Source organism: Uloborus diversus, chromosome 3 (assembly GCF_026930045.1).
Source record: "Uloborus diversus isolate 005 chromosome 3, Udiv.v.3.1, whole genome shotgun sequence".
In the NCBI taxonomy this organism is placed as follows: Eukaryota; Metazoa; Arthropoda; class Arachnida; order Araneae; family Uloboridae; genus Uloborus; species Uloborus diversus.
Genome location: NC_072733.1, coordinates 172,662,673 through 172,690,573, shown reverse-complemented (window position 1 = coordinate 172,690,573; position 27,901 = coordinate 172,662,673). Strand labels below are relative to the sequence as shown.

The window sequence follows — 27,901 nt, the reverse complement described above, 5'->3', positions numbered from 1 at the left end:
TACGTGGTAATTATTTATTCCATTAAGAGAAAAAAAAAAGAAAAAATCAATATCTAGCGCAGAAGATTTCAAATGATTAAAAAATGCAGTAATTCACTGCTCAGTCTGCGCAATGACACCCCCCCCCCATTTGGGCGCAAGTATAGTTCTTCGGCAATGTCGAAATTATCTTTCAGTGGTATGACAAATATGTTTAACTGAACTACACATTATCTGTAGTATCAGTTTTCATTCAAAGTAATGATAAGTTCTGCAATATTGTAGTTGAGCCACTTTGTGTGTCAACCTCCTTCGCCCTAGCATTTATGCGAAGTAAGACTTTATTTCTAGATAAACCTATAATACTAATGATATTTTTCACATTATGGTTATCATTACATTTGTAATTAAATATAAACAAGTCGCAATTATGGTTTCAATGGTTTTCTTCGAATATTAGGGTCTGACAAAGTTCTTGCAACCGATATTACTTTCTCAATTTTAAAATTGCTAGATAAGCTTTAGTGTGGCACTTTAACCACGGGTTGGCCATCCCTGTATAACATAACGCAACTTCGCATTTGTACGAATTTGTGGCAAAATTATGCTTTTATCTTTGGAGTGAATTTGTTAGAGGGGCGTTCCGATTGTGATGCTTCACTTTTCATATTTTTAAATGAATGAATAAAATATGTAAAGAGGGGAAGATAGTTTTTCTTTTAACATTTGATAAAGTAAATAATCTCAAAAATGTCATCAAACTGCTCTTACATTAATTTATTTTTGCTGTAGAAAATGTATGTTTAGTTAGCTGAAGATGGTGCGGCTATTTTTTATTGAAATCATTGAAAATAAAAAGCATTTTTGAATTCATGGGCTGGTTTGTTGTAAAAACATAAAACGACAAAAAACTGCATTTACTTGTAATTTAATTCGGGAGAAAAAGATACAAAATCCAAACGCACTCTCATGAAGTTTTAATAAATTTTCCCTTATGTTCAGCAAACAATGAGAGTTAGTTTTGTAAAAAAATTGTAACTACACATTGTAGCGAAATTGCTGTTTTGTTTGTTTTGTACTCATATGTTGTATAACCCCTTTATTTGCTTAAATGTCATGCTATTTTCTCCGAAATGGTATTTTCCCGGTAATTTTCAAAAATTCGAGCAATTTGAATGTCTGAAATTCCTGTGGTTCCAATTATTTCAGATTTTTGACGCTCTACTGTAATTTAATAGTGGGAAAAGCTATTATTTGAACTGAAACACTTCTTCAGTTGTTGAATGTCGCGTTTGAAATTTATTTTTCATGAGAAAGAACCTGCTTTTGTTTTTTGCGTTTTGAGTTGAATGCCGCAATCAGCAAGGATAATTTTCGTTCTTGAACGAGGAGTAAAAAGGCGATCTTTTCATTTGTGTTTACTGATACGGTTAATGTTTTCCATCCCCGGGTGTATTGTAATCTGCGGAGTCAGGGGGGAAAAAAAGAAGAGCTGCCTCTGTTGGCGACGCGTTGGCGAAAACGGAAGCGGCCTCGGGATTTCACTTGGCGCCTCGTTCAAAATGGCGTTTCTTAGGGTTGACTATTTGGCAGTACGTTGGGGTTTCGAGTTAGCAACCCTGACGTCCAATCGAAAACAAGTCCCGATTCCAGAGGAATCGGAATAAGGCATTTGCCAAATATTTTTCCTGGCTTCTGACTATGTGCTGTGCGTTTTAAGGGCTGGAAAGTGTTTTTAGCGTAGCGAATTGTGTGATATTCTTATTACAATGTCTTGAATTTTAAAATGTGAAGCTTATTTATCTTGTCAGACTGTTTTTAACAGTCCTCGTTCGAGCTGCTTATCGACAGTTTCACACCTAAAGCCAGGGGTAGGCTCGAAGTTTTTGAGAAGCCTAGCTAACTTTACTTTTCAATGTGGATTATGTTGAGATGATTAACTTTTGAGCATACACACGTTGTACAGCCTTAATGGCTTCAGGTTAAAAGAAAGGATGTCCAATCTTGCTGGAAAGTAAGTACTTTTTGACTATTTTTATTTTGTTTATTTATCTTCTGCTCATTTTTGCTTTAAAATAATTACCCAACTGAATGACCTTTCTATCTGCAAAAATATTTCTCTAAAATATTATTATACCCTTCCCCGTTATTTTCTTTCATAAGATTGTCACTAAATTAATCCAAATATGCAGAAATATAGAAAACTAACAAAGTGCTGCATTGTTGTTTGATAATTAACTTCATTTGAATTAGATGTTTCGTGTGTGTTAATTTGACATTTGAATACTTTCAATGCAATTTTTTCCTAGCCCATATTTACGTATCGATATCGAACGCGATGTGATGTTTCAATTATATTAACTTATTTTGTATTTATTTTGATAACATATGTTATAAACCATAATAGTAATTAACGACTATTGTCCCATTCGGTTTGTGTAAATTTATAACGCATAATTAAGCAAAATACTAAAAATTTTCACACTATTTGATAGTACGTACTTAGTACATTAGTGTACAGTATGTTTTGATATTTTCTTTCGTCTATACAGTGACACTATATCAAAAAATGTGATCTTGATTATGAAATTTATAATTAGATTTCATGTTTCTTGCTATGAGGAAATAACTTCAGTATAAGAGGCAAAAGTTGGGATAAAACTGATACTGCTTTGCTGTCTCAAATCTTTGACGTTTAATGAGGCCGTTGTCCCCATTACAATAGTGGTAGTGTCATTGCTGGAGGCTACTTTCTAAATGCTTGCAATTGCTTTTTACTTTTGAAAATATGAGTCTCATAATCAGCAGAAATATATAGAGAGAAAGTGTGCCGACTGTTAAATGCCACTGCAACTACGTGCCTTTTGCGGACGTCTCTAGGTTAATCAGCTGTTTTCACGGAGTATATTATTAGTACCGTAGCAGCCCAGCTAACGGTTTCGCGTAATTGCGTTTTGCGTATGGAAATTTCTTCCTAGATTTCCTTGAACGAATGACACTATTTAAAAATTGAAACAAAATTTTTTTCCTATGCGGATTTGTACCTCACGTGTGTGATATGAAGAGATTGTACTGCAATTAAAAGGCAAAATTAGCGATCCCCCACCGACCACAGGACGATTAAATAAAAACAATGGCGATTAAAAAACCTGTCAGTCGCCACCTGGGCACCCGACGGCTACTTTAAAAAATAAATTAATGACCTTAAAGGTGTACAAAATGGCATTAAATAATTGGTAACCTTTTCCACCAAAATCAAATTCCAGCCTTTATGAATAAACTTATTAAAATACATAATGAATATAAAATGTATTTAGGCATATTAACTTCAAAAAAATGCAAAAAAGCATTTTTCATTTTGAGTCAAAAAAAAAAAAGGACACTACTTCAAAAAAATAGCCCCTAATGAAATTGTTACTACCGCCCACTGGCGACTAAGGAATTTTTCCAGTTTTTCCCTTTTAATTGTTATGATATAGTACTTCGTTTTAAATTTTTATTAATTGTAAATAATATGTAAAAAGGAACAAATGCATGGTACATAGATTTGAACGAAATTACGTTCTTTATGACGACCATTTTTTATTGTATTTTCTGCGTTATTAAAGAACATACTGGAATTATATTGTAAGCGTGTGCAGTTACTTCAGTGCAGGCAACGATCAATACACGATCATCTGCAGGCAGCCGACCCTATTTTCATGGGTTCCCATTTTTTTTTATCCAAGTCCAAATGTAAAATTATTACTTTGTTGTTAACAATTACATTTTGTTCTTCGATAGATACTCACTAAAAAACAACTACATACCAGTTTAAGAAAGTCAAAGCATTTTTGTGTTAGTTCAACTGCTTAATCAATACTTTCCTGCCTTACATGTAAAGGGAATCATTAAAAATTAAATTTTGAACCTTAATATACTACTGACTTTAATATATTTTATTGCATTCAAATTCAAGAAAGTTAATAGCATTTTTGTACACATTCAAACACTGAATTATTACTTTGTTTCCCTACATCGAATGGTAATAGTCAAAACTTTTTCTTCAATGTACTGATTTAAATCAATACAATTGAATCCAAGTTTGTAACAGTTTATAGCATTAAAACATCTGAGATTATAGTGGAAGGGAAATACAACACAACATAGTAACACGGCCTAGTTACCATATGTTCTTAATCGGGCTTGCCTTTGGGTAATTGAGGAGTAGAACATACATATTGGCTGTGATAGATTATTTATGCATTTATGCTATATAAACTGTTTGTGATACTTATTTACCATTTGAGTTTTGTTTATATGCATATATTTATAGCGCTTAGTACATTACCATCAGCTGCTACTTGATAACGTCGATGTTTTGCTTTTTTATATTATAACGTGGCAAACTGAAAACAGCCATTGTGTTGTATCTGTAAGGCGTGAAATCTTTTGCTGCATAACATAACGCAACTTTGCAGATAGCATACTTTGATTGGGAGGGTGTTTTGTAGCACGTGGCAAAGTTTTAAATTTGCAATTATCAAACGTCTGCGTTTAAGATGGCATTTTCCCAGCTCTGCTATTTAAAGAGCATAAAGATTTGCTCTGTGGCAAATGCTTAGCAACGTTTCAAATGTACCGTCCAGCAGGGGTGCTGCCCATCCCTCCAAGCAGGACCCTCATTTGGGCAATCAGGGGGGTCAATTGACCTGGGTTTTAGAAATATAATGTAGTTTGGCATTTTTGTATATATTTTGTTGCTTTTCCCCAATAAAATGTAGTGAATGCAAACCCTTTGCCCCCCCCCCCCAAGAGCGATACCTCTACATGAGCAAAAAACAATTAAGAACATCCCCCAAGAAATTTCAATGGCGCAGCCTGTGCCATAAGCCACCGTCTTGGGTACCAAACATTTCCTCGTGATATGCTGTTTAGTAGCTAGTGTGCGCTTGCTCTATGGCGCATGTCAAAAATTTTAATGCTCGAAAATTATTTTACGTACATGGATGTTTATAGTACTGCAAAAGGTTACTTTTTGATGCCATTTTGTAGCTCATTGAGGTTTGCTGTTCTATTATTATCCTCTACCACTTCATAGTATTTTAAATATGCAATGTGGCATCGTCATTATTTTAACTGTCTGGAAAAATCCATAAATATTTTTCATCATTTGTTTAGGTTTTTCACCATTTCAATGTTTCTTTTTATGAAATTTTCAAAATTATGTTTTTGTAATGTTCTCGGTACGTTATATTTCATTGCGAGCAAAAGGAGAAGGCAGCTGTTTTCCGCCGGAGGTGACGACATAGATTTACTCATTGTTAATTTTTTTCGCTCGGTTTTCCTTTTAACGAATTCGAGTACGTACCCATTTTAACCTTTTTTTAGCGCCAGTTTAAGATTGTAACTTTTCTACAGTAGATAATTAGGCAATGCTTAAACTAGTTTTAAATGAAAGATTTTTTAAAACTGGTTTAGTGTGGCTTTTGAACAGTTCTGCTATCATTTTTGATGATTTTTGTGATCAGATGAATTTTTGGCATTAACAACATAAAAGGGGGAGGGGGCGGTCTAGGGCTGCTATTTAAATGTTTTCTGGGGGGAAGGACAAATAATGCATTTTACACATGACAAGTTAGACATGTTTAGAAAGCAACAAAACATTCATCGATGTTTATTCACAATATGTTTCGAAAATCCAATGGGTCAGTTTACCCATGCTCCCCCAAAATGACTGTGCATGGCTATACTGTTTTAGCTTTAATTTGTTGTTTCTGTTTTAAATTGCTTCTTTAAACTATTTTTTAAGAAAGCTTAAAAATCTTAACTAGATGCAGAAATTCAACTTAGGGGGAATTTTTTTTAAAAAGAATTGTTCAACTTAAAATGAACAGTCAAAACATTCCTAGAAATTATGTACATTGTTATATGATTGAAAATGTTGTGATTAAAAAGTTACACTATAATTACAATACTACAATCAAACAAGAAAATCAGCAAATTAGACTACAAGAAAGCTAACAAGTTAGTTAATGTGATCAACACATGACACTTCAGAAATTGTCTTTGATCTTTTGCAACCATAGATTTGTTTTCAAGAAAAAATTCTAGTTAATAGAAGATGTTCTGAATAATAACACTTCAATATTGTTTGAAAACTAAAAGGTTGAAAAAGAGTTTTGTGACAAAAAATGAAGTAATTTTTCTTAGATCTATATGTTTATCGATCCCCCTCTCCCGGGTTTTAATTGTATAGTACATTTCAAATAAAATGCTCCTCTAAGAAAAGAATACAAGGGCATGCATATTTTCAAAAATTTAATTTTAAATGCCGTTTTGTTTTCGTGTGCCGAATTAAATATTTGAACATACAGGTAAATTTTTATTTCGATTTCAACTTTTGAGCGATATTATCTACAATCGTAAACAATAATTTTTAATGCAAAAGGACCAATCGCATTTTATTGTACGAATCATATTCATGAACCATAGCTCATTGCATGCACATGAATAAAGCATTTAATTTTTTGGGTGCTTAATAGAAAGACTAAATTAAGTAATATGTTAGAAATGCTTCTTTAAGATTCATAATACATTTTACGTGTTTTCTGAAACGGGAAGAAAAAATTACTATTATTTTGATGGAAGTAATGATCACGGGTTCATGAATGAGTGAAAATTTTTATTGAGGAATTGAATGACTAAAAACTGCTTGTGTGTGTGTGTGTGTGAGAGAGAGCTTCTCGTTGCTCATGTTGTACATTGCAATTATAGTAAATGTTGTGACGTGCTTTTTAAAAAATGTAGAGTTTGTTGAAAAACACTTAAATGAAATCTGTGCTGCACTGCACCTCCTCACATAAATAAATAAATAAAACACGAATTATTTGTTTTTGTTTTTAAAGCCTACTTTCAGGAAAAACGAAATTTGGATGGGTTTTTTTACATTAAAATTCATACTTTGATGTTTTTTCTCTCAAAAATATTCGTTAAATGAAGAAGAGATTTCGTGTTTGAATTTGTTTCTACTGAGTAGTTTTGGTATGCATTGAGTCTCAACTCTATTGATTACACAGATTTTTTCGCTTGAGTGTTTCATCGCAGTATTTATAAACCCTCGTTCAATATAAGTTTGTACATGGTGTATTTATATATTGCAGGAAAATCATATTCAGGGAGAAGGGGGGTGGGGGCCTTGAACTCTTCATCTCTTCAAATTCAGTTCGTGTCAGTTGTTAGCAAAACCACTCGAAACATCGAGGTTCTTTGTTTTGTGCCACAAAATAATAATACTATAATAAAACTAATTTTAATAAAAAATAGTAAGTGAGAAGCTCGTAGAGGAATAATTATTTCACTTGTAACAAAACATTCGGATTTTAGTAATCAAGATACTTGTTGCGAAAATAGTCAAGATAAGACAAGCTAACAGTGATAGGGATAAAGAAACATTCTGTGCAGAAACAAACATTTTCTTATCTTTTAATTTTAAAAATATATCTAGATAAGATTTGGATTATATTACAGTTGTGTCTAATATGTTGAATGTAAGGTTTCTATGCAAAAGTTGAGCCCTATATCGCCCAATCCAAAGTTGCGGGTGTGACATTTACACTAACTAAATTAGTCATCAGCAAAAATATTTTAGAGTATAGGTTTCAATTTTTATATTTTTCAATAAAGATTACTTGCAGGTACATTGATGCCAATTTGCAAGTTGATTGATATTTTATTTATTTTTAAAAAAATTAATTTCTACCCGTTGCGGGTGTGACATAAAAAGGACATGCATTTTCATCTTGCGATCAAAACATTCAAAACTCTGTGAATTATATCAACTGATCGAACTGGTTTTTTTTTATGTTAGACAGTAATACTTAACTAATTATTCTATACAAAAATTTAGATACTCACTCAATTAGTTTCACTGTAAAAAATATTCAAAGTTGCCGTTGCGGGTGTGTGGCCAATAAAATAACAACATACACAAATAGTTATTAATCAGACATTTTATGATTAGCACAGTAATAAATAAGAGAAATTGCAAATAACTAAGGAAATTTTTTTTACATAAATCTCATTTCCAATCTAGAATTGATGATTTCAGGGGGTGTTAGTTTTCTTATTACAATGTTCTGTTTCTCCCATGATATGTCTGACTGATTGGGCCAGATGTATACATGTTCTGAAGGGGTTTTTTTCCCAAGTATTCTACTTGTATGTCTTCTCCATCTATTTGCTTGAATTGACCAATTTTTTTTTTTGAGGTAGAAAACAAAACTAATTCTACAAAATCTCCAATAGCATTTATATTACCAAGGGAGATCGTTTCCGACTGAGGCAGCAATGAAACTATCTTCAGTGCACTTTCTGCAGTTAGTGCCTGCCACTTGAATTGTACCCATATCGATCGGTACAACATGATGTACCGATTGTAAGTTTGGTATAGCTTTGTACAAAGCAGCAGCGTGCGTGAAGCATTTTTGCAACATCTTTTTTGATGTCGCTCTCCGCAGAATAAAGTACTCTGATTTTTTTAAGAGCCTTTTCTGCTCAAATGGCAAAATCCGATGCAGAATTGACTGTTGCTCTAAGCTGTAGAACGGCAAGTGACACCATTTTTTTTTTTGTTACCGCACCAACACCATCCACAGCTCCTTATCTATGAGTCCTTGCAAAGTATGACCATGCAATTTTAATGTTGTAGTCTTTATGGTTGTATGACATTAACAGAAGATTGTACCTGTCTATGGATTGCATTACCAAAGGTTTGAGCTCTTCAAAAAATTGCCATCGACTCCGTTTCTACAACTGGAGATGGTGTGGCCCCTTTTGTCGAATATTTCTTTCTCTCTCTACACTTTCTCTGCCTCTCATTCTGGTTTTGCCTCTACATTTTCTTTTTTTTTTTCATGGCCACAGATATAATTTTTTAAAGTAGTTTCTTCGTAATTTCTATTCTTGCTTTGTTTCTTTCCCTTTCTTTTCGAAAATATTCCGAGTATTTAGCCGAGTTTTCTTTCATCTTTTTACGATGATTTCGGAATCTTTCAGTGCTGTTCATTCTTCTGCAAAAAAAATGTGTAAAGTGAATAAATATAGCACTACAAGTCCCAGAATATATTGTTGAACATGTTTTTTTTTTTGAAGTTCTTTGAATTTTTTAACCCCAAATGAAATTAAAAACATTAAGTTTTGATTCATTTAAAACTTTAACTGACAGAATTTTATACAAAGTTTTTTTTAATAAATATTTTAATAAAAGTTTCATTACTATTTTTATTATTTCTTTATATTTATTTTAAATTTGAAGTAAAAAATAATCTGTCCCTAATATTACATTATTTGTTTTAAAAAGTAAAGGGGGAAAAAGTCAAATGCTGAAAGCAAAATTATACACTTTTATGCATATTAAAAAAGATAAAATATTGTTTTGGTTTTTAAAAATTTATTTAAAAAAAAAAAAAACAAATCTTACCTTATTGAATAGTCGCCTTAATTATAAATCAAGAAATACAAAAATGTTTCTTAGGAGAACCAATAATATAGAATACCAAACTAAATAAATCAACTGCACATGCTCTAAAGATACTAATTTTGAATTAACTGGGGTCTAGACAAATAAGTCAAAGGCCAAAGGTTAAAACATTAGTGCTGTCATCTACATGCATTCCAGAATTACATTTGCGTTCAATTTTAAAAGATGTTGCGGGTGTGACTTTAACTAAATGTCACACCCGCAACAGGAACACGTCACACCCGCAACGCTTAATAACTCCAATTAAAACATTAATTTTTTTTTTTCTGTTTGTTATTCAAAATACTTTAGTAAACTATTTTAGAATACAAAGTTTCAAAACTTTTAGGCAAATAAATTTTTCTCTGGAAATATAAATGCATTTTTTTGTTGCGGGTGTGATACAATAATTAAGAATAATTAAATATGCTTACCTTTTGTAGTGAAGATTAGTAGACATTTCTCTTCAGGAAAAAACTGTTGCTAATGAATGTCAGATTATGTGTGAAACTTTATAGATTTCTAGAATTATTTGTTCAGCTGTAATAGACCATGCAACATAAGCAGTTTTGGTGCAGTCTAGTTCGTACTGATATAGTTCCACTTTAGTAATTAAAATAAGAATGTGAATGACATAAATGAAATTTTTTTTTCAATAAAATATGAAATAGTATACTTTTAACAGTGTGTATGCAAAATTTCAACCATATTGAATGAAATTCGAATTTTCATCCTCATGTCCACTTTTTTTTGGATTGGGCGATATTGAAGGATTGTGCTTGAAGTGTTTCGGAATTATTTTATTTGTAGAAATTGAATTTTTAAAATTTAATTCAATTTGTAAAAGACACTTTAAAGTGCTTCAGTCAAAATTATACTAATTTTAATGGCAGTATATCAGAGTAACAAACTGTAAGCAGGGCTTAATTTGAGTCAAGGGGGTCTAAAGCTACAGTACTTATTGATATTATATACATTTCTACATCTTGGACGAAGTTTAGAATATTTAAGTATAAAAATTAATTCCAAATAAAATTGCTTCCTCACTTTTAACATTAAAAGTTAAGCCCTGATTGTAAGACAAAAGCGGTCACCAGGACAACTTGTCAGTTCGGTTAACTATGCGTTTGGTAAGCAACAACTCAAACTGATACAGTTACACAAAGCTAGAGTTGCGCATAATGAGGAAATTGCTCCCTGGGGCTTCGTAAGCAAATTACATTGAAAGCACGGTCTTTGTATATTAGATGTGAAATTTATTACATTGTGTGAAAGAAACATACATTCAAAAAATGATCAAAGAATCCCGGTTCTTGTCGTTTTCAACAAAACAAAGGAAAACCTAAAATTGTAGATAGGGGTTTTAATTTATTGTTCATTACATTTTGGTTGATTATTATTGAAATTTGATGTTTTTGTTTTCTCGAGTGTTAGGTGAACATTCCTTAAATCAGTACACTCTTAATTCAAAAGAGCGAAAAAATAACTCTTAAAAAGAGTGAAATCTATTGCGGGTGCATTCATTCTTTCTGAGTGCTAGCTTTATCGAAAAAAGACGCTTTACGAAAAAACCAAGACTAAAACTTTTCTTTATTCGCGTGAAATTCGGAAACACTCCGTTTGATGAGCGAAATATAAAAACATTCTTTAAAAGGAGGACTCAAAAACATTTTCATTGGTTCGATTCTGTCACGTGATTTTGTTTAGGGAGAATCTTCTATACCTCCACGTTAGGCTTACCCAACGTTGGTCGCGAGTACCAAGTGGATGTCGCTATCTAAATGTCTTCATTTAATGAATTTAAGCAATATTTGTTGCCGAATGAGGTTTCTGAAGGAAGTGCACAAAAACTGCATGGTAAGTGCGAAGAATTTTCTTTTTTATTGAAACTTGTAACTGTTAATATTTCTTGAACTGCTCATATATCATTACAAATCATCCACGTGCAATGTTACGGCGAACTTTTTGTAACTTTTTCTTCCAAATGAATAAAACTTTCATCAACAATTTTGTTTCGGTCATCGAATCAAAAATAGGACATTTGAAACAGTCGTTACCATCTTTGGTGTGTGTGTGTACTGTATATATATTTTAGGCAGGTGTTACAGACCCGACCATGCGCAAATCTATAGGTCGGATACCGAATCCGCTCCCGTTGGTCGGAGCTCCAACCACTGCGTATATTTTAAATTAATCAAATATTGTTTGTGTGTATAATAAACTTTAAAGAGTATCATAAACTTTGTACAATACATTCATTCATATGTGTAACATCCAATTCATTAAGTAAGTGTCCTGACGGGGAGGGGGTGGAAAATTCTCTACATACCCTTGCTTGGAGGTGGGGGGGGGGGTAGATCCATTCTTACTAATATTTCCCAAGCCGATATTTTATATTAGAAATCCGCGGTCAAGTGGTTTGGCAAATATTATATTTCATTTGCTTCAGGAAGCTAAAAGTATGTATTATAGGATGAGCTGTTTTGTGTTTCAAAGAATGAAACGTGTAAAATATAATAAAAGAATCGCTCTGTGTTTTGCATGTCTTATTTTTAATTAGTATCGCATCATATAGAAAAATTATTTGTCGAAAAAACATTCGGTCTAGATTCCTTACAGTAAACATTTCTTTACTCAAAAAGGTTTTAAAAAATAATAATGATAGTTAATTTAAGAACGATCCCAGTGATGTAATATTTTATTTAATTATTGTGAAGAAAAAAAAAGAATCTTACGTAAGATGGGGGGGGGGGAGGGAATCTTACATAACTTTACATAGGGGGAAGGGAAGGTCAAAAATATTGCCAAAATTGTCCTTACGTAATTTATGAATGGCCCCGAAGAAACAAAATTGAATTCAAACGTATCTTGTCATAATTTGAGTGACTTTTTAAATTAATTTGAACTGAGGTAACTTTTAAAACATTATTAATGTTAAAAGGCACACCGAGAATATCAATATAGAGTTTCAAAATTTTAAATCTATTGATTTGGAAATGTGTGGGTTTGTTTAATTTTATTTTAATCTTTAAATTCGGAAATGTACGTAATATTGCACGTGGGTGATTTGTAACGATATACGAGTAGTTCAAGAAATATTACCAGTTAAAGTTTTAATAAATTAGAAAAGTCTTCGTACTTACCATACAGTTTTTGTGCAACCTCTTCGGAAACACTAAAAACAGTTTTTTCACACTTTTTTAACCTATTTTTTTTTTTTCAAATGAAATAACAATTTTAAAAACAGTTTTAAATTCAAATACACAGCATAAGCACATGAAAACACATTTAAAAAACAATTTCACCAAATGAGAGTGAAATGATTTTATCTATTTTATTCTAAAAAAGAGTGAAATAGCGACTTTCCAAAACAGAAAGCAGTCGCTCATTTAGGTATTAATTTAGTCTGAAAAAAGAGTGGAAAACACTTATCCAAAGGGAGTGAAATTAGCTTATCCAAATGGAGTGAAAATAACCGCTCCGCAAAAGGAATGAAATTCACTCCTATAAGGAAAGTGCGTTTTCGAAACTGTAAAGGAGTGAAAATTTACTCAGTCTGAGTTAAAATCGCTGGAATTTTTTAAGAGAGTATGAAGTAAGTAAAAAAGTATGACCGTGCTTATTGCTTTCTAATTTGTTTGACATGTTAAATTGGATTATTGATACAAGTGCAAAAGTAATTTGAGGATTTGTTACTCATATACCAAAAAACTCATAGTTTATACTTTTAAAACCTTTGCGCGTCTGTCTGTCTGTAACCCTATCTTCTCCAGACTATGAATGTCTAACAGGACAACACTGTACCGTTCGATACAGGACATCCAAGGGAAGCCATTCCGCCCTATCTAACCCCTCTAAACCTTATGGGGCTGGACATTCAGGCCTGAGGATGTCCTAACCCCCGGATGTCCGGAGGACGTCCAGCGATAAAATCATTGTCACCCGCAGCGGGCGACATTGATCCACCGCAGGTGGCGAGTGGGGGTTGGCGACTGAAGCGAGTAGGCGCGCAGCCCATTAGTATATTTGTGTCATCTTGAAATTTTGTTGGGTGACAGGCGTTGATCAAGTTGCCACCCACAATCCCCCACCTAGACAGTTTGACGAACTCGAACTTTTTGTTGTCCATATTTAAAATGAAATACTTTCATTATTTTGTCAAATTTGGAAAAGAGAGTTATGTTTTTATTACATTTTAGCAAGTATATTTCTTCATTCAGTTTTCACCCAGTTTTCGAGAAACAACAGGGAGGGGAAAGGTAATGCTCTGTGAATTTTGCGTCCTGTAAAGGCGACAATTATGCTATCACACACGTTAAAGGTGGTAATATGAATAATGGCATTGATTTTTTTAACCAATATTTGCTTATGCTTATTCATTTTGATTTTAAAATTTAAACTCAAATGACTTCATGCATAAAATTGCATAATTTCATTGCATAAAATTGCAATATTTTAACTTAATGACCTTACCAAAGCGAATGTTATAAACTAGTTTTGAAAATGCGTCTTAATTTCAAATTTTTCGAAAAGGAAACTCAATATGAAGGAAATCATCCGCCTATGTAATTAAAATGCAATCCATTTGTTACATTAATAACATTTGAATCCATGTTCGTATAAGTGAACATTGCAAATTACCATTCCAAATGTTTACTAATTAGCTTTATCAGTTATATTTTAAAATACAGCTCGTTTCAAAATCACTTACAAGAAAGTACATAATACAAGTCGAATCACTCTCACTTTTAAGACCTACAAATATACAATTTTGATTCCCCTGCGTGGCCGAGGGAACTTCGTTGAATAATGTTCTTCGTGACCCCATTCCTTGCCACATTCACAAAAGGAGGAATTATGAAAAAGAGGTAGATGAGAAGAATGGTTAAGGTATTATTATGTTGGGATATTTTGTTAAACAGTCAGATCGGTTCGGTTATTTATAAAAAAGATTCCACCACCTATGTGTCTTGGAATCCTCCTGGAATTTATTTTTATTTTTTTCTTGTGGAATGGTACGTGAAAACGGTTGTAAATAGGTAATCGCTAATGGTATCAGTAACTTTAATCCCTTAACACACTAATAAAATCTCTTGCTATAACTTGAACCCATTGATATACGATGATGTCAGGGGGACGTCATTCATTTCATGTGTCATTGTAGACTTTGATAGCTCACAAATGTCATTCATTTTTTGTAACGTGAGTTGATGTCTTTCTAGATGTCACTCATTTCATGTTCCATTTTATTTGCACGGGAACTCAACCCCAGCCATTTTCCCCTTATTTTATATGTCAATGTTTACATATTAGACGGAGTTCAAGCAATTAATATACTAAGATCTGAGTAATTACTAAAGGGCTTCCACCCGTTTTTTTTTTTTTTTTTTTTTTTTTTCCGAATTACCGCCTTGGCGCCATTACATACGTTTTGACATCATCTGTATATCAAACGGTTAAAAAGTTCATCTGCATGTGTGATCGAAAATTTTGAACGTGTCAGTCTTTTAAACAATGGTAGAAAGCAAGGGTGCTCATATAGGGGGGTAAGGAGGGCTATTTATATCTGAATCATATAACTGTAAAAGTAGCCAACAGAAGAAAAATGAGTAAAACGACTAATGCTAAAGTAACTCCATTAAAATTGATAGAAATGTAAAACGAAATATTAGATATAAATAATGAAAGAAACTTTAATTTTAAGTCTACATATTGTAATAATAATATAAGAAAATAAAGAATAATATAAGGATACATTTACTATTTTGAAGACTTTAGTTTGTGCTAATTGAAAATATCAGATATCAAAATATCGGATATTTCGAACCCTGTCTCAGAGATTAGAAAACCCTCTGCGCTTGTTTGTTTGCTTGAACAGACTATTTCAGGGTGAAAATGTAGGTAGGAATGTGAAATAAAAGGGTTATATAATACAGGCCCCTCTTATAGTATAGCTCTGGTAACAAAACAATTGACCTTGGACGAGTTCATTTAGATTGAGTTGAAAGAGGAGAGTTTCTTATATTGGGAGGGCACAACGCTAAGAACCATCATTGTCAAAGAAAACCGGCTTTTCGAACCCTCTTTTTTAACAAGTGGAATAATTTAATCACTTGCCCATCAGAAGTCATCAGAGCTAGGCTGAGGGATTAAACGTGCTGCTACGACCATCAATCGTAACAGCTTCATTTCCCAAATTTAGAGACGCGTGTTCTATAAACAGACTACAGCAGCTTGCTTGCGAAGTTAACGACGCTGAAATTCATAACTATTTTACCGAATATATTCCGACTCATGATGTAGTGTGCAGCTGACTTCAAGAGCATGAAAAGACAATGTTTTGACATTACTCGAATGAATTATAGCTTGACCGCGAAAAGAAGGCGGATGACCTTGAAGCGAAACATCATTTTTATCATTAGTAATAGGTAGAATCTGCCAGAAAGCACCGAATAGCAAGGGGCATGGTCTCGCCAATCCTATCTGTCCCAAAATAACTAACAACCCATTACAAATGATACAAATGATGTTTTTGCTTCAAGGTCGTCCGCCTTCTTTTCGTGGTCAAGCTATAACTATGTACACGCAAATAGTCAAAATTCGAAATACTACCGAAGAGGAAAAATTCAAAAGGATGGCACAAGAGCATCTCACACACCTAATACAACACCGGCACAAGTCAAAAATTGTCGATTTTGAGTTATAGGCTTGTCTTTTTGCATTTTTACTACTTCTGTTAAAAAGCAAGACAGCCGTAAATGAAAAAAAAAAAAAAATTAACCTTATTTTCGAGATGTGTCAATGTGTTACTATACGAATTGAAGCTAAAGCGCATTACATTTAAATTGATTTTTCTCGAAAATTAGCTTTTGCAAATGTGGCAGTGTTGTACTAGGTGTGCGATATCAGAACTGTAGTAGCAGCCCCGAGTACGCATCAAACCCTGCTCATATCTTTTCCTGCCCTGCAATCCAAAGGAAGTTACAACTAATTACTCAAAATGCACACGCAGACCTCTATGAGGATAACTGCACTGAAATTACCGAGGTTGTCTGGACCACCTTCGGTTCAATTTAGACCTTCCATGGACCAAGCCAACAACAATAGTCAAATTTGCATTTTCTTGCTTTTAAATTCAGATTTGAGCAATTTCTAGAACGAATTGTACAACAGCATCGCGAATTAAAAATTCGGTGGCGTTCGTCTTTTTTTGAAAGCAACATAGTTGACCTTGTGAAAAACGGGATAAAAAAATGCACAAGATTCATCATTTTCACCCTCAATCTTACTATTTGTTTCGTAGACAATGCAGCTCGTACGTCAACTTGTTGACTGTTTTGAACTAAGTTATGTAGCATCTACACAAAGCAAAATTTTTAATGATTTCAGAATAAGGAAACATTACTTCTTAACGAAAGGAGTTCTTTAACTTGTTTGAGCATTGCAAGAAAAGTGAAAGATGTGTTAAACTTTTGAATTTCTCCTCTCTTTGTTAACTTCAAGAAATTCTGCGATTTTTGTTGCTTTACCCATAATTCGTAAGCGAAAGAGAAATTAGCTTTGGAAAATATAGCAGTTTGACGATTTTCTGTAATTACGGGACACTTCTTCCTCATCTTGAGACAATGAACGGTAATTTTAGAGTTTCACTTTAGAAATGAGTTGAGGAGACAAGTTTTACAGTTAGAATATTTTAATAGTTTAGAAAATTCAAATTCACAAATAAATTCATAAAAATAAAATATTAATAAATAAATAAATAAAAAGCGTCATTGTACGACGAAATTAATTTTTTCATATAAAGCTACCGTAATACAGGAACTTAATTTTACAGATAATAGAACGATTCTTGTTACAGTAAATGTAGACAGCAAAATAATTTGAAGGCTTGTATATCGGGGCTACACAGAACTCCTTCATTAATTCAAAGGGTTGTGGGTTTCGGAGAAAAATAATTCGCGTGAAGCTTAAACTCAGAAATAGACACCTTTTTATTTTGATAACTAAAACACCTATGTTTGTATAGCCTGTGTTGTACGCGTCTCCAAATTAAGATGATTAGATTTCTGAACATAAATTTGAGACATAGTCCCAAATCCTCGGATGATTTCAGGGACACTTAAAAATATTTTTGGGATTTATTGAAGGAACCTGTAAGAAACCTGTAAGAAATTGCTACAGCGCTAGATTCTTATGCAGTCGGCCAATCAGGGGGGATATATTTTTATGTTTAAGGCATTATTGGTCCAACTGCTGGAAGAACAAGGTAAGGCCGCAGGAAAAAAGCGAAAAGAAATTCCAAATTGGGCATGTAGCAGTAAGTTTTCAAATTTTTTGAAAAAATGCAAATTTTTTTAACTTGGGAACTCTTTCCGAAGTACTAATACAAGATTTGGGGGACCTAGTGTCAAAAAAAAAAAAAAAAATAATGCAAATTTAGGGACTGTCCCCGAAGTTTGAGGATTTATGGCCTAGTCTTAGTTTTAACGCTCTCATTTTCATTACAAAAAATCCATGTTTTACTTTCGCAAATGTTTCTTTTTAATACAAATTAACGTATCATTTAGTCAATTTCATGATTTCAAACTGCTTAAAGTCAATTTCCATTAATAATTTTTTGTCTTGTTACAAAATGCCTTCCGTGATTACCACTTTAACAGCAGCGCTTTATTAAAGAAGACAGAATCAATACTTCCTTTAAAAAAAAAAAAATAAAATAAAAAAAAAAAATAAAAATTCACATGCTAAATAATCACATATAAAAAGACACATACATCCCTTCTAATTTTCGTTGAAATGCAACGCAAACCTAAACTTATACCAATGATTTAATTGGTCAGCTAATGTGTTCTCTTCAATGAATGGCTTTATATAAGCTCTGATTTTGAACGGTCAGGCAGTTACAGCCGAATTCCGTATTCTGTTTCATTTTAGCTGGAAGTTAGGCATAAATTAATATTAGTATTTAGTTTCATAGGGTGACAGTAATTTTAATTCATTAATATTGCATTCATATGCAGCTATGTACCCCACTTCCCATTGCAGTTCACTTTTTTGCAGTTTTGCCATCAATTGTGCTTTTGCTGTATTTGAATTAAAAAAAAAAAGAAAAACCTCCAACATTTTCTTATTGTTAGTATGAAATCAAAAGCGCGTTTTTTCAAATATCTCAAAAACTCCTTTTGCAGATACTGCGCTTCACCTTCCCACGGCCGTTTACTACCGGCGACAATAATGACCTTTCTCAAAATTTGAAAAAAAAGAAAGAAAAAAAAAAGTGTTTTAATGTTAGAACTTCATGCGCTATCTTGATACAACGCTGCACAAAGTTAACATAACCAGTGCGTAGTGATGTATCATTAAAATTTCCTAATTTCGAGGAAAAAACTGCTATTTTTGATTATACCCTAAAAAACCAGCCAGTGTCATAACATATTATAAATGCTTTGAATATATTGTACTTATTGGAATAGGAGGGAGGGGGCACGAGTTGGAGTGTTTGAGGGAATGCACACCTTCCATCAAACAAATATAAAGTTTTTTTTTTCTTTTAAGTTTAGTGAGCATGAGTAGCGTTCTCCCATTTTAATCTTTTCAAATAACTTTTGATCACGATCCCTCAATTTTCTTCGCTGACTGAATATAATCAAATTTGAGAAATTATTTATCGAAGAACGGTTCAATAGTCGGACCATAATTAAGCATCATTGATTCTTCTTCTTTTTTTTTTTTTTTTGTCTTGGACGATGTTTTTGCTTTTCATAACCATGGCATCTTACAACAAACCTAAGAATGAGAGCGACTCCTGTTGAAGCAACCACCTACTAATAAAATTTCGGAACTGGCCTCCAAAGATATCCTTTACAAAACTTTCTTTAGAAACGACCGCACACACACACTGAAACCCGTTCTAACCCAATTATTTCGCAGTTTCAATTGATGCAGTAGTTTAAAATAATTGCTTATTTTTGTTTGCAAGTAAATGGTTATACTCGTGGTTCAACAGTAAAGTATTTAGCTAAGAACTGGAAAATCCCTTGCTCTTATCCTGGTTCCTGACTTCGCAATTGTTGCTTTGAAAAATGCGAAGATGAAACGATTTCTTTAGTTGTGATATGCTGTCTAATTTGCATCGAATGCAGAGCCATAGAAGAACAAGGGCTAGCTCGTTCCTTTGATCTTTTCATCCGCCGCGAAGTGGACAGCGAGAGGAGAAAACTCGTTTTTGACGTCATCGGGTACACTCCGCGGGACAATATCCACAGCGTATGCCGAAAGAACTGTAGTATGCCTTAGCTAAAATACAATTTAAGAATTTTTACTCTGTACAAGGGTTGTTTAAGAGGCAGTTGAAGGGGCCGAGGTCACTCCCAGACAAGGCTAAAAATCACTCATTATGAATAAGGATATGAATATTGTTTTCAAGGTTTAATTTTAATTTGGAAATGTTTTATAACATTTGACTAGGGTTTCTTCAGAAATAAGCGCCTGCTCCTGCGCTAAATCTGTTGGCAGGTTATTTTTCCTTCATGTTATGCTAAAGTAGACATAAAAGTCACATTTTTTAGAATCGAAAATTTTTGTGTTTGAAAGTATTGAAAACGCCTTCACGTGCTGATGGCCTAGTTACTGAAAAAGTTCTGGAAACTTAAGCTTTCCCTCAAGATTTTCAAAGAGCTCAAAACACATCCAAAAAATTAGGAATACAACCTTCCTTTCTGTTTTTTAATGCTTTTTTTATGGAATACTAACTTTGAAGCTGCTTCAATAAATAATTGGGGGAAGAATTTTAAAAAGTTAAGGTAAAGAGCAAGACAAATTTCATAAAATGTGGTGTACGAAGTTATTTTTTAATGTAGGATTTGGTTCAACCCTGTCACAATGCAACTTAATATTATATATAATGATATTTAATTAGCTTAGTAATGGCACTGTGAGGCCGTAATAAATTTCCTTTAACCGTAAAATTACAATGCATTTAGATGCAATGCATGAAATTTCTTTGTAAATATTATTCAATAGATTTAACTTAATTTCTTGAAAACTGTATCCCCATGCTTAAAATAATTAATAATTCGCATTGATGTGACAATGACGTAAAGATGGGAGAGGGGAGATGGAAAATGAGCACTATATCTTGATTATCTCAATCGTATATCTATTTTTGTATAGGAGCTTTTTTTTTTGTGATCATTTAAAGCTTTTAAATCAGATACATTAGAGTTTTTATGATTGTACAAAAGCTAGGCCATTTAATTGTTCTTCTGTATTGAAAGACCAATTTCCTGACCCATATAAAAATGCTATTGAACTTTTTTTTCGAGTAAGAACATTTGGAAGAATTCGATATTTGAATGAAAAACTTTCTGAATACAAAAGGTAAGCCGGCAAAAATATTTTTTTTTAATGGACTTTATCACAGAAAAAAACTTTGTAGAATGTTCGGAAAGATTTCATTTATTACTGTAACGTAATGATTTGTAGAATTCAGACGTGAAGAAATTTTTCAGTCTACAAATAAGTTAGCTTTATAAATTTGGTGATAATCATTGAAGATTTAAATTTGGTTTACGTTGCTAAATTTCAATATGTTATTTTTAAATTGAAATGATTAAAATGCTGATTAACAATTTCAGTAAACACCTATTAATCTAAACTTCGCTTTATAAATAAAGAACGCGTTAGCGTAATAACGTATTTTTGTAAGGCTGTATTTTTATTTTTTTAACTTTTTCTAATGCAACTTTATATTTCATTCTCTTGAATTCAAAATACAATTTTTACTGTGTTCAAATATTTTACTTATGAACATTGGTTCAATTTATAGGTTATTTTGCTTAATTCGTTTTAAACAATCTAGATGACATGGATCCTCTATTAGTCCAGGTTAATGAGGTTCTACTTCAGTTTTCAAAAACAACATTTGTTAAGATTCTTGGTCAGAGTTATAGTTACTTCGTAAAAAAACTTCCTCTAAAAAACATCGGCAGTATTTATATTCAAATAGGGTATCACGAAATTCCAATATGTTTTAGTTATTCCTTATATCTATCTTATCTCTTTCATTTTCTTTGAGACAAGTTGGAAAAAACAATATTATAATTATTTTTTAAAGTCTAAACTGACAAAATTATGTACACACAAGAGGAAACTTGACAAGCACAGTAAATTATTTTCATTTCTTTATAAGCTCAATTTTATTGTGCGAAATTTCCACTTTCTACCCCTTTAAAACACGCATATTGGATAAAGAATATCCAAAACTACACAAGAGAAACTAAAAATTTGTATTGTGGATTTTAATTATGTTTATTGTAGATTTTAATTATGTTTTTGTTTTTAGTATCGCTTATTAACTTGTCGATGGGACTCAAAACATTTACCCTTGTATTTCATTTTTTTTTTTTTTTTTGAAGCTTAACCCTCAAGAAATTTTTAAACATAAAAATCGGAAAAGAGAGTGAAGAATTACGCAAGCAAGCACTATACAAATGTCCCAGATCGAGTGTACCCGGTGACGTCACTGGCACTTCTCCCCTCGTTCCTACTTTCGCGGCGCTAAGACCCAGCCCTTGTTCTTCTATGGCTCTGATCGAATGTTAGTTTTCCTTGTTTTCTTTTATCAAAAACGCGTAGTAACTCTTAAGAGTTTTCCTTTTGATTTGACAGAATATCGATTCTTCCAAGTTTTTGTATCGAGGTTTACAGAAAAAAGATAAACTCAGAAACTGTGAATTGCCGCCTAGAGCAAGGCCCCGGCACGGAATTGACACAATGTAGTCTGAGCCTCATAATCCTATCCCGTGCCATGCGGTGACCGCTGCATCGTGCTAAAAGCCATTATGCATAAAGGTAGGGAGCATGGAGTATCAAAAGAACTAGAGTTCTTGCTAGGGTTATATTTTAGCTGTAAGAATGAAAACGGTTTTGACCACTATCGTTTGGTCAGCGGAACGATCACCCAAACGTACAAACTTCATTAAACACGAACTTGAACTTCACCATGATGTGGTGAGAAAGATGTGAGAGATTTGACTACTATTTTCTTCTTATGACAGCCAGTTTCTGCCTTGCGGATAAAGGAGCACGCACTCTAGCGTTTATTCAACCTCTATGGCAGGGAATTGCGCGGGAAAATATAACTTGAGTCTCTTGAACAATTAAACATTTAAAAAAAAAAAAGTGTTCTAGAAAAATAACTAGCTCAAATAAAGTAACGCAATCATTATCTAATTGAGATATGAGTTATTTGCAAGGGCGTGCATAGGAGGGGGGAGGGGAGAGAAAGGACACCTGTTGGTCTGGGTCCGAACCTGAAGGGACCCGAGATTTTTGAAAGAAGGTGTGAAATATATGTAGGGATATAGGGGGATGAATAATATGGAGGGGGGGGGAGGCGTAAAAGTCATTTGTGACGGGCCCTAAAATTTCTGTTACTCCTCTGGTTATTTGATGCCTTTGAATTTTGGAAGAAGTACCAGTGGAGAAAATCAGAACGTTCTATTTTGGGACCAAGAGGAATGTTCCGCGAAGTCTTGCTCCTTAATTTATTGACACGGGACAGACCGCATTCCCCTTTTTGCGATAATCACATTGGCGATAATTGAGTCTCATTGGTTTAATTATGTTTGCTTCAGTCATGTATTTATTGGCAAAAAAGGCGTTCAATTGCATTCTAACACATTCCGTCGCGCTTCGAATTGTCACGTGACAATTAAAAAAAAGATGCATGTTGACATTTAAGGAATAAACTCTGCTATCGCTATCAATCGGATGTTTGGCCTAGAATTTGAACACCAGACGGCCAGTGAGCATGAGAGCAATTTTTTTAATTAAAAACATTCTTTAATTATAAAAGTGAGGTTCCTGGGAAAATGCAGCGTATTTCGCAGTGTATTCGTTTATTTATTTATTTATTTAAAGTTAAGAATATTTTTGCATGATATTTCTCTTCATGGGAAATACGAAACGATGTATTTACAGTTCACCTGTGACATTGTGAAACCGTTTCTCTGTGCTCCCCCTCCCGTTGTTCAATGCTTTTGACTGTCTAAATTCCGTTGTTAAGATAATTATCAATATTTTTCACCTGACTACAAATGGCGTTCATGGAACAGATAAAATATAAAATGCTCTGTAGAGAAGTTTCGATATGAAAATTACAACAGAATGAGGAATTTATGAATTCATTTAAAAATATCTCTTTTCGTACTCGAAATTTGAGACTGACGCGCAGAGAAAAGGGGAGGAGGATGAACAAACCTCCACCACGCTTGGTTTTTACACTATTGCCAATCCTAGTACATGTAAGGACTGTCATGCACCCTCCCCCCCCCCCTCCTTTTTCCAAGAGGTAAATTCTGGCTGCATTGGCGATTTAAGATAATACAGTAAAGCCTGTAAAGTTGACCACCTTTGTAAGTTGATCATCTGTCTAAGTTGACCACTAAAGCACTGCACCGCCAGTGGTCAACTTACACAGGTTTCACTGTAGTATAATTATATTAGCGTTGAGATATTCCCCGCCTATTTGTGACGATTTCGTGCAATTTCAGTCGTTTCCATTGTCCAAATCCGTTACCGAGTTATAAATGGTTTTTAAAACATAAAAAAGATCTATAGTTTTTAGGGCAAATGTGAAATTGCCTATTTAATCATTAGGAAGGATATGCAACCCCTTGTTTTGAAGTTTGAAGTAGCAGGATGATAAACAAGTTTCCTTCGTCTATCTGCTGAATTTTCAAACTGATTTCCTATCTGGTGAACAAAATTTCTTTTTTAGCTCTAGCTTAAAGTCAGAATTGTAGCCCGTTATTTGCGAGTAAGAAGGGGGAAATTACCCATCTCCTCCGGCTTTGAGAAATTAATGTATTTACATAGAAGTTGGCGTGGTGTTTGCAGTTTTGCTAATTTGCATTAAGTACAAAATCTTTGCCACTCGGGAAAAGTTCGAAATGATGGACGTGGCATGAGTTCTTACAATTATAATAATTTTTGGTCATGAAAATTATTAAATGATTCATGAAAACTTGTGTTCCGAAAGTATTCCTCGAAGCAACGAAGTGAACACTCAAACATTTGGAAAATGTTGATCAGATACTTTACTTTATTGGAAATTTTATTCGCTTCGAATGGTAGATAGCGAGTCACGCGATCCACTGTTTTATGTGGCTAATTGACCTTAGGTAAAGTGATGTGTCATGGCTGTGGGATTTGATCTCTTTTACATCCCTTGAACGTACGTCACACTAAATTAACATTCAACAAGTAATTACACCTGTAAACATTTATTACTGCGTTTATGTATAACTTTTTTTGTGAGTACGTAATTTATTATGACATACTTTTTGAAATATCACGATTTCTTAGAGGCTTCTATTTATTTATTTATTTATTTTTTTTTGTACGGTATTTAGTATGAATAAAAATAAATTGGAAAAGGTAGACAAAATTATAATTTTTAGAAACATATAGTAATCAACTATAGAACGCAGAAACATAAAAAAAGAAAACCAATACTTCAAAACCTGGCTACGATCTATGAGTGCAAATATTTGAATTTATAGTCTTTTTCTTTTCTTTTATCTTCCTTTGAATTTTCAAATGATTTATTCAAAGTATAACGATTTATGAAGTTATAACTGAAATGTATGAAAGACGCATCAATGTCTTTTGCTTTGAAAAAAGTACACAAAAACGCGTTTGTTACGTACACAAAAACGCTGTATTTTCTGTGATAATACAGTCCTACTATCACTCCCACTATGCATTAAGAATGTATGCTTCAAGGAAATGTTAAAAATAAAATTAAATGAAAAGTTACTATTTTCTGATTAAATTCAAAATGGAAAAGAGATATTTTACCATTAAGGATAAATAACTAGTACCTCGAAATTTCCATGCGTCAGTTAAATTTCTATTTATAAAAGCATATCGATATTGACATTAACTCAAAACTACAACTTAAATATTTGCTCGTTCCTTCAGAACATGGTTTACAAACTTCCTTCAAAGGCATGGCGTTTCGAGTTACCTACGTCGTTGGTTAAACAATGGCTCGAAACTTTCGCAAATAGCAAAGTTGAAATCTCGATATATGATATCTAAAAAATGATTCATAGGACAAAAGAAGGTGAGGTACTATAGTTACTACGACGTAGGAGAAATAAATATTTTATACGGAGAGAAAAGCGGGTAGGGAAATTAAATGGGTTTATGTTAACGGATTAACTATAAGTAAAGAAAATTTTGACACAAAGAAAGATTTTATTAATTTTTTTTTTTTTGAGAAATTGAAATTTTTTGTTTGGTTTTATTCCATTTTAATTTTATAAATTTCATGAGTAGGTGACTGTGTTATCGCAATAAGTACGTTTTCATTCATTGAAGAAATCCCTGGAACGAATCTCTTGCACTTGCACTAATAATAGTAATTTTCTCGTTAAACACCGCGGTGGTCCAGTTACTATGCGATTAAATAAACCAGTTTAATTTCTGCCTTAATGTTGCGTTCCACTTTTAAATTTGCTTTTTTTTGCATTGAAGCTTTTCTGTTTAATTTGAATTATCTTTTGTGAAAATTGTGCTAGTTTTCCTTTCGTGCCCTTTTTCATATGCGAAGTCGAAAGGACAAAACAAAAATTTCGTTAAAGGTATTTATTTATTGCTTAACCCCCATAATATCACTCATAGGCGATAACAGTGGCTAATAAATAAATTAAAAAAAAAAAAAACTGTAATTGTTGGTTTTTGTAGTCAATGGTGCACAATTTGAAGAATTTACTTCTATGTTGTGAAATTTTAATGATGTGCAACTATTAACTATCATGTATAAGGAAACGTGCACCAGCTGTGTAAGTTAACTTTGTGCTAGTATTGTAGCAAGAAAAAGATAGAATTCAGATTCAAAATGTATAATCCTTATGGTTGTGGAGTGTGCCATTAGTTTTTGAAGTGATCCATTATGGTCGCTGATAAACGATGTAATAGTTTTGACAACTACAGCCCCCCCCCCCCCCATTTTCAACCTAGTGACTTTCAACAATGGTGTTTCATGCAAATTTATTTAAACCGCTGCAGTTTATTTTTACTCTGATGGTGTTAAACATGTGCCAAATGCTTTACTAACATCATGCCTTGACCACGATTTCCTTGCTCATCCTGATAGACGGTTTCGATCTTGCGTACAACAGGTGCAGTCTATGTTTATCTTTGTTCTTTGGCAGGGCTTAGTTTGCATGAGAGCTTAGGGGAGCTCAGCTCCAGCTTTTTTAAATTGGTGAATTTTTAGCTATTTACGTATTTAAATAAGTTCTGAAGACTAGAAGAGTTCCCACACTTCCTTTGGTAGAAATTAAGCCACGGTCTGTGATCACAGTTAGCAAATATTGAATTGGTCAGGGTTTTGATTCAAACACTTTATAAGTTGCTTTGCCAGCCTAAACCATTTTAAGTTCATGCAAGCAGCATTGAAATAAGTTGCGTATAGCTTTTTTAGTTTTAGGCTGGCATTAGCAAAGTCACTTTATATCATTGTTTGAATAGTGATCCTCAGCAATTCATATTTGCCGTACGTGCACTTTACCTGTCGGGTACAAAACTACTGTTCAACCAATTTTAAAAATAGGTCATGGGCATTTAAAAAAATAGTCTAGCAGGTAGAGAAGCGACGATTATATTTGTGAATGGGATAAATGTGCAGAAAGAAAAAACTCAAACTAAAAATCGTTTCAAGGTCCCCCATAATCCGATACGTTCAACCCTTAAGAGGAGTCATTACAATTTTCTGTTCTCTGGGTCAGCAGTAGAATTAGAATGTTGAGGAGAAATGATACGATTTTCGCATACGTCTTGTCCCAAAAGAACGGTCAGGCTGCGTACGCCTAGAAAAACGGCACGCAGCCAGTGAAGGTGAATCCAACTGAATCGGTCCAACAGGGAGAAAGGGAAAAATAAATGAGGTATATCTTGAAGCACATGGGTCTCATTCCTTTCCATTTGATTTAGCATCTCAATCTTGTTCTTAATTCCTTTGGTTTGAAATTGCCTGTAATTCCCTAATTGTTTTCAGAAACATAGTACTTCCCGTTACAACGAAGAAAAGATTCAGCCCCGATTTCATTGCTACTGCATTATTTGCCGTTTGTCATTATAACGAAATTCCTGTTACAACGAGCTAAATATGCGGTCCCTTGAAGTTCATTGTAACGGAATTTCACTATATTTCTAAAGAGAAATCAGTTGAACTTCCAAGAATCAGCAGTTTCGAAGTAGTTCATATTATAACATCAATAAATCTTTTGATAAAGAAGCGCGTATTGGAGGATTTAGTAACTGTCTCAGTTACTCAACCGTCGAAACGAGCTAGTACGCTAACAATTTCTTTCTCAAGTGTTTATAATAAGCGAATAATGAATTAAATCG

The 27,901-nt window shown here is 33.2% G+C and overlaps 1 protein-coding gene across 1 annotated transcript in view; it reads left to right on the top strand.

Moving 5' to 3' along the window:
• The first annotated feature begins 1,604 nt into the window (after positions 1-1,604).
• LOC129219287 (AF4/FMR2 family member 1-like) overlaps positions 1,605-27,901 on the top strand; it is a 203,785-nt gene continuing 177,488 nt past the window's right edge. The window contains exon 1 of the mRNA XM_054853625.1: positions 1,605-1,993. Coding sequence (XP_054709600.1) covers positions 1,974-1,993 — 20 coding nt within the window. The 5' untranslated portion in view covers positions 1,605-1,973. The remainder of the gene's footprint in view (positions 1,994-27,901) is intronic.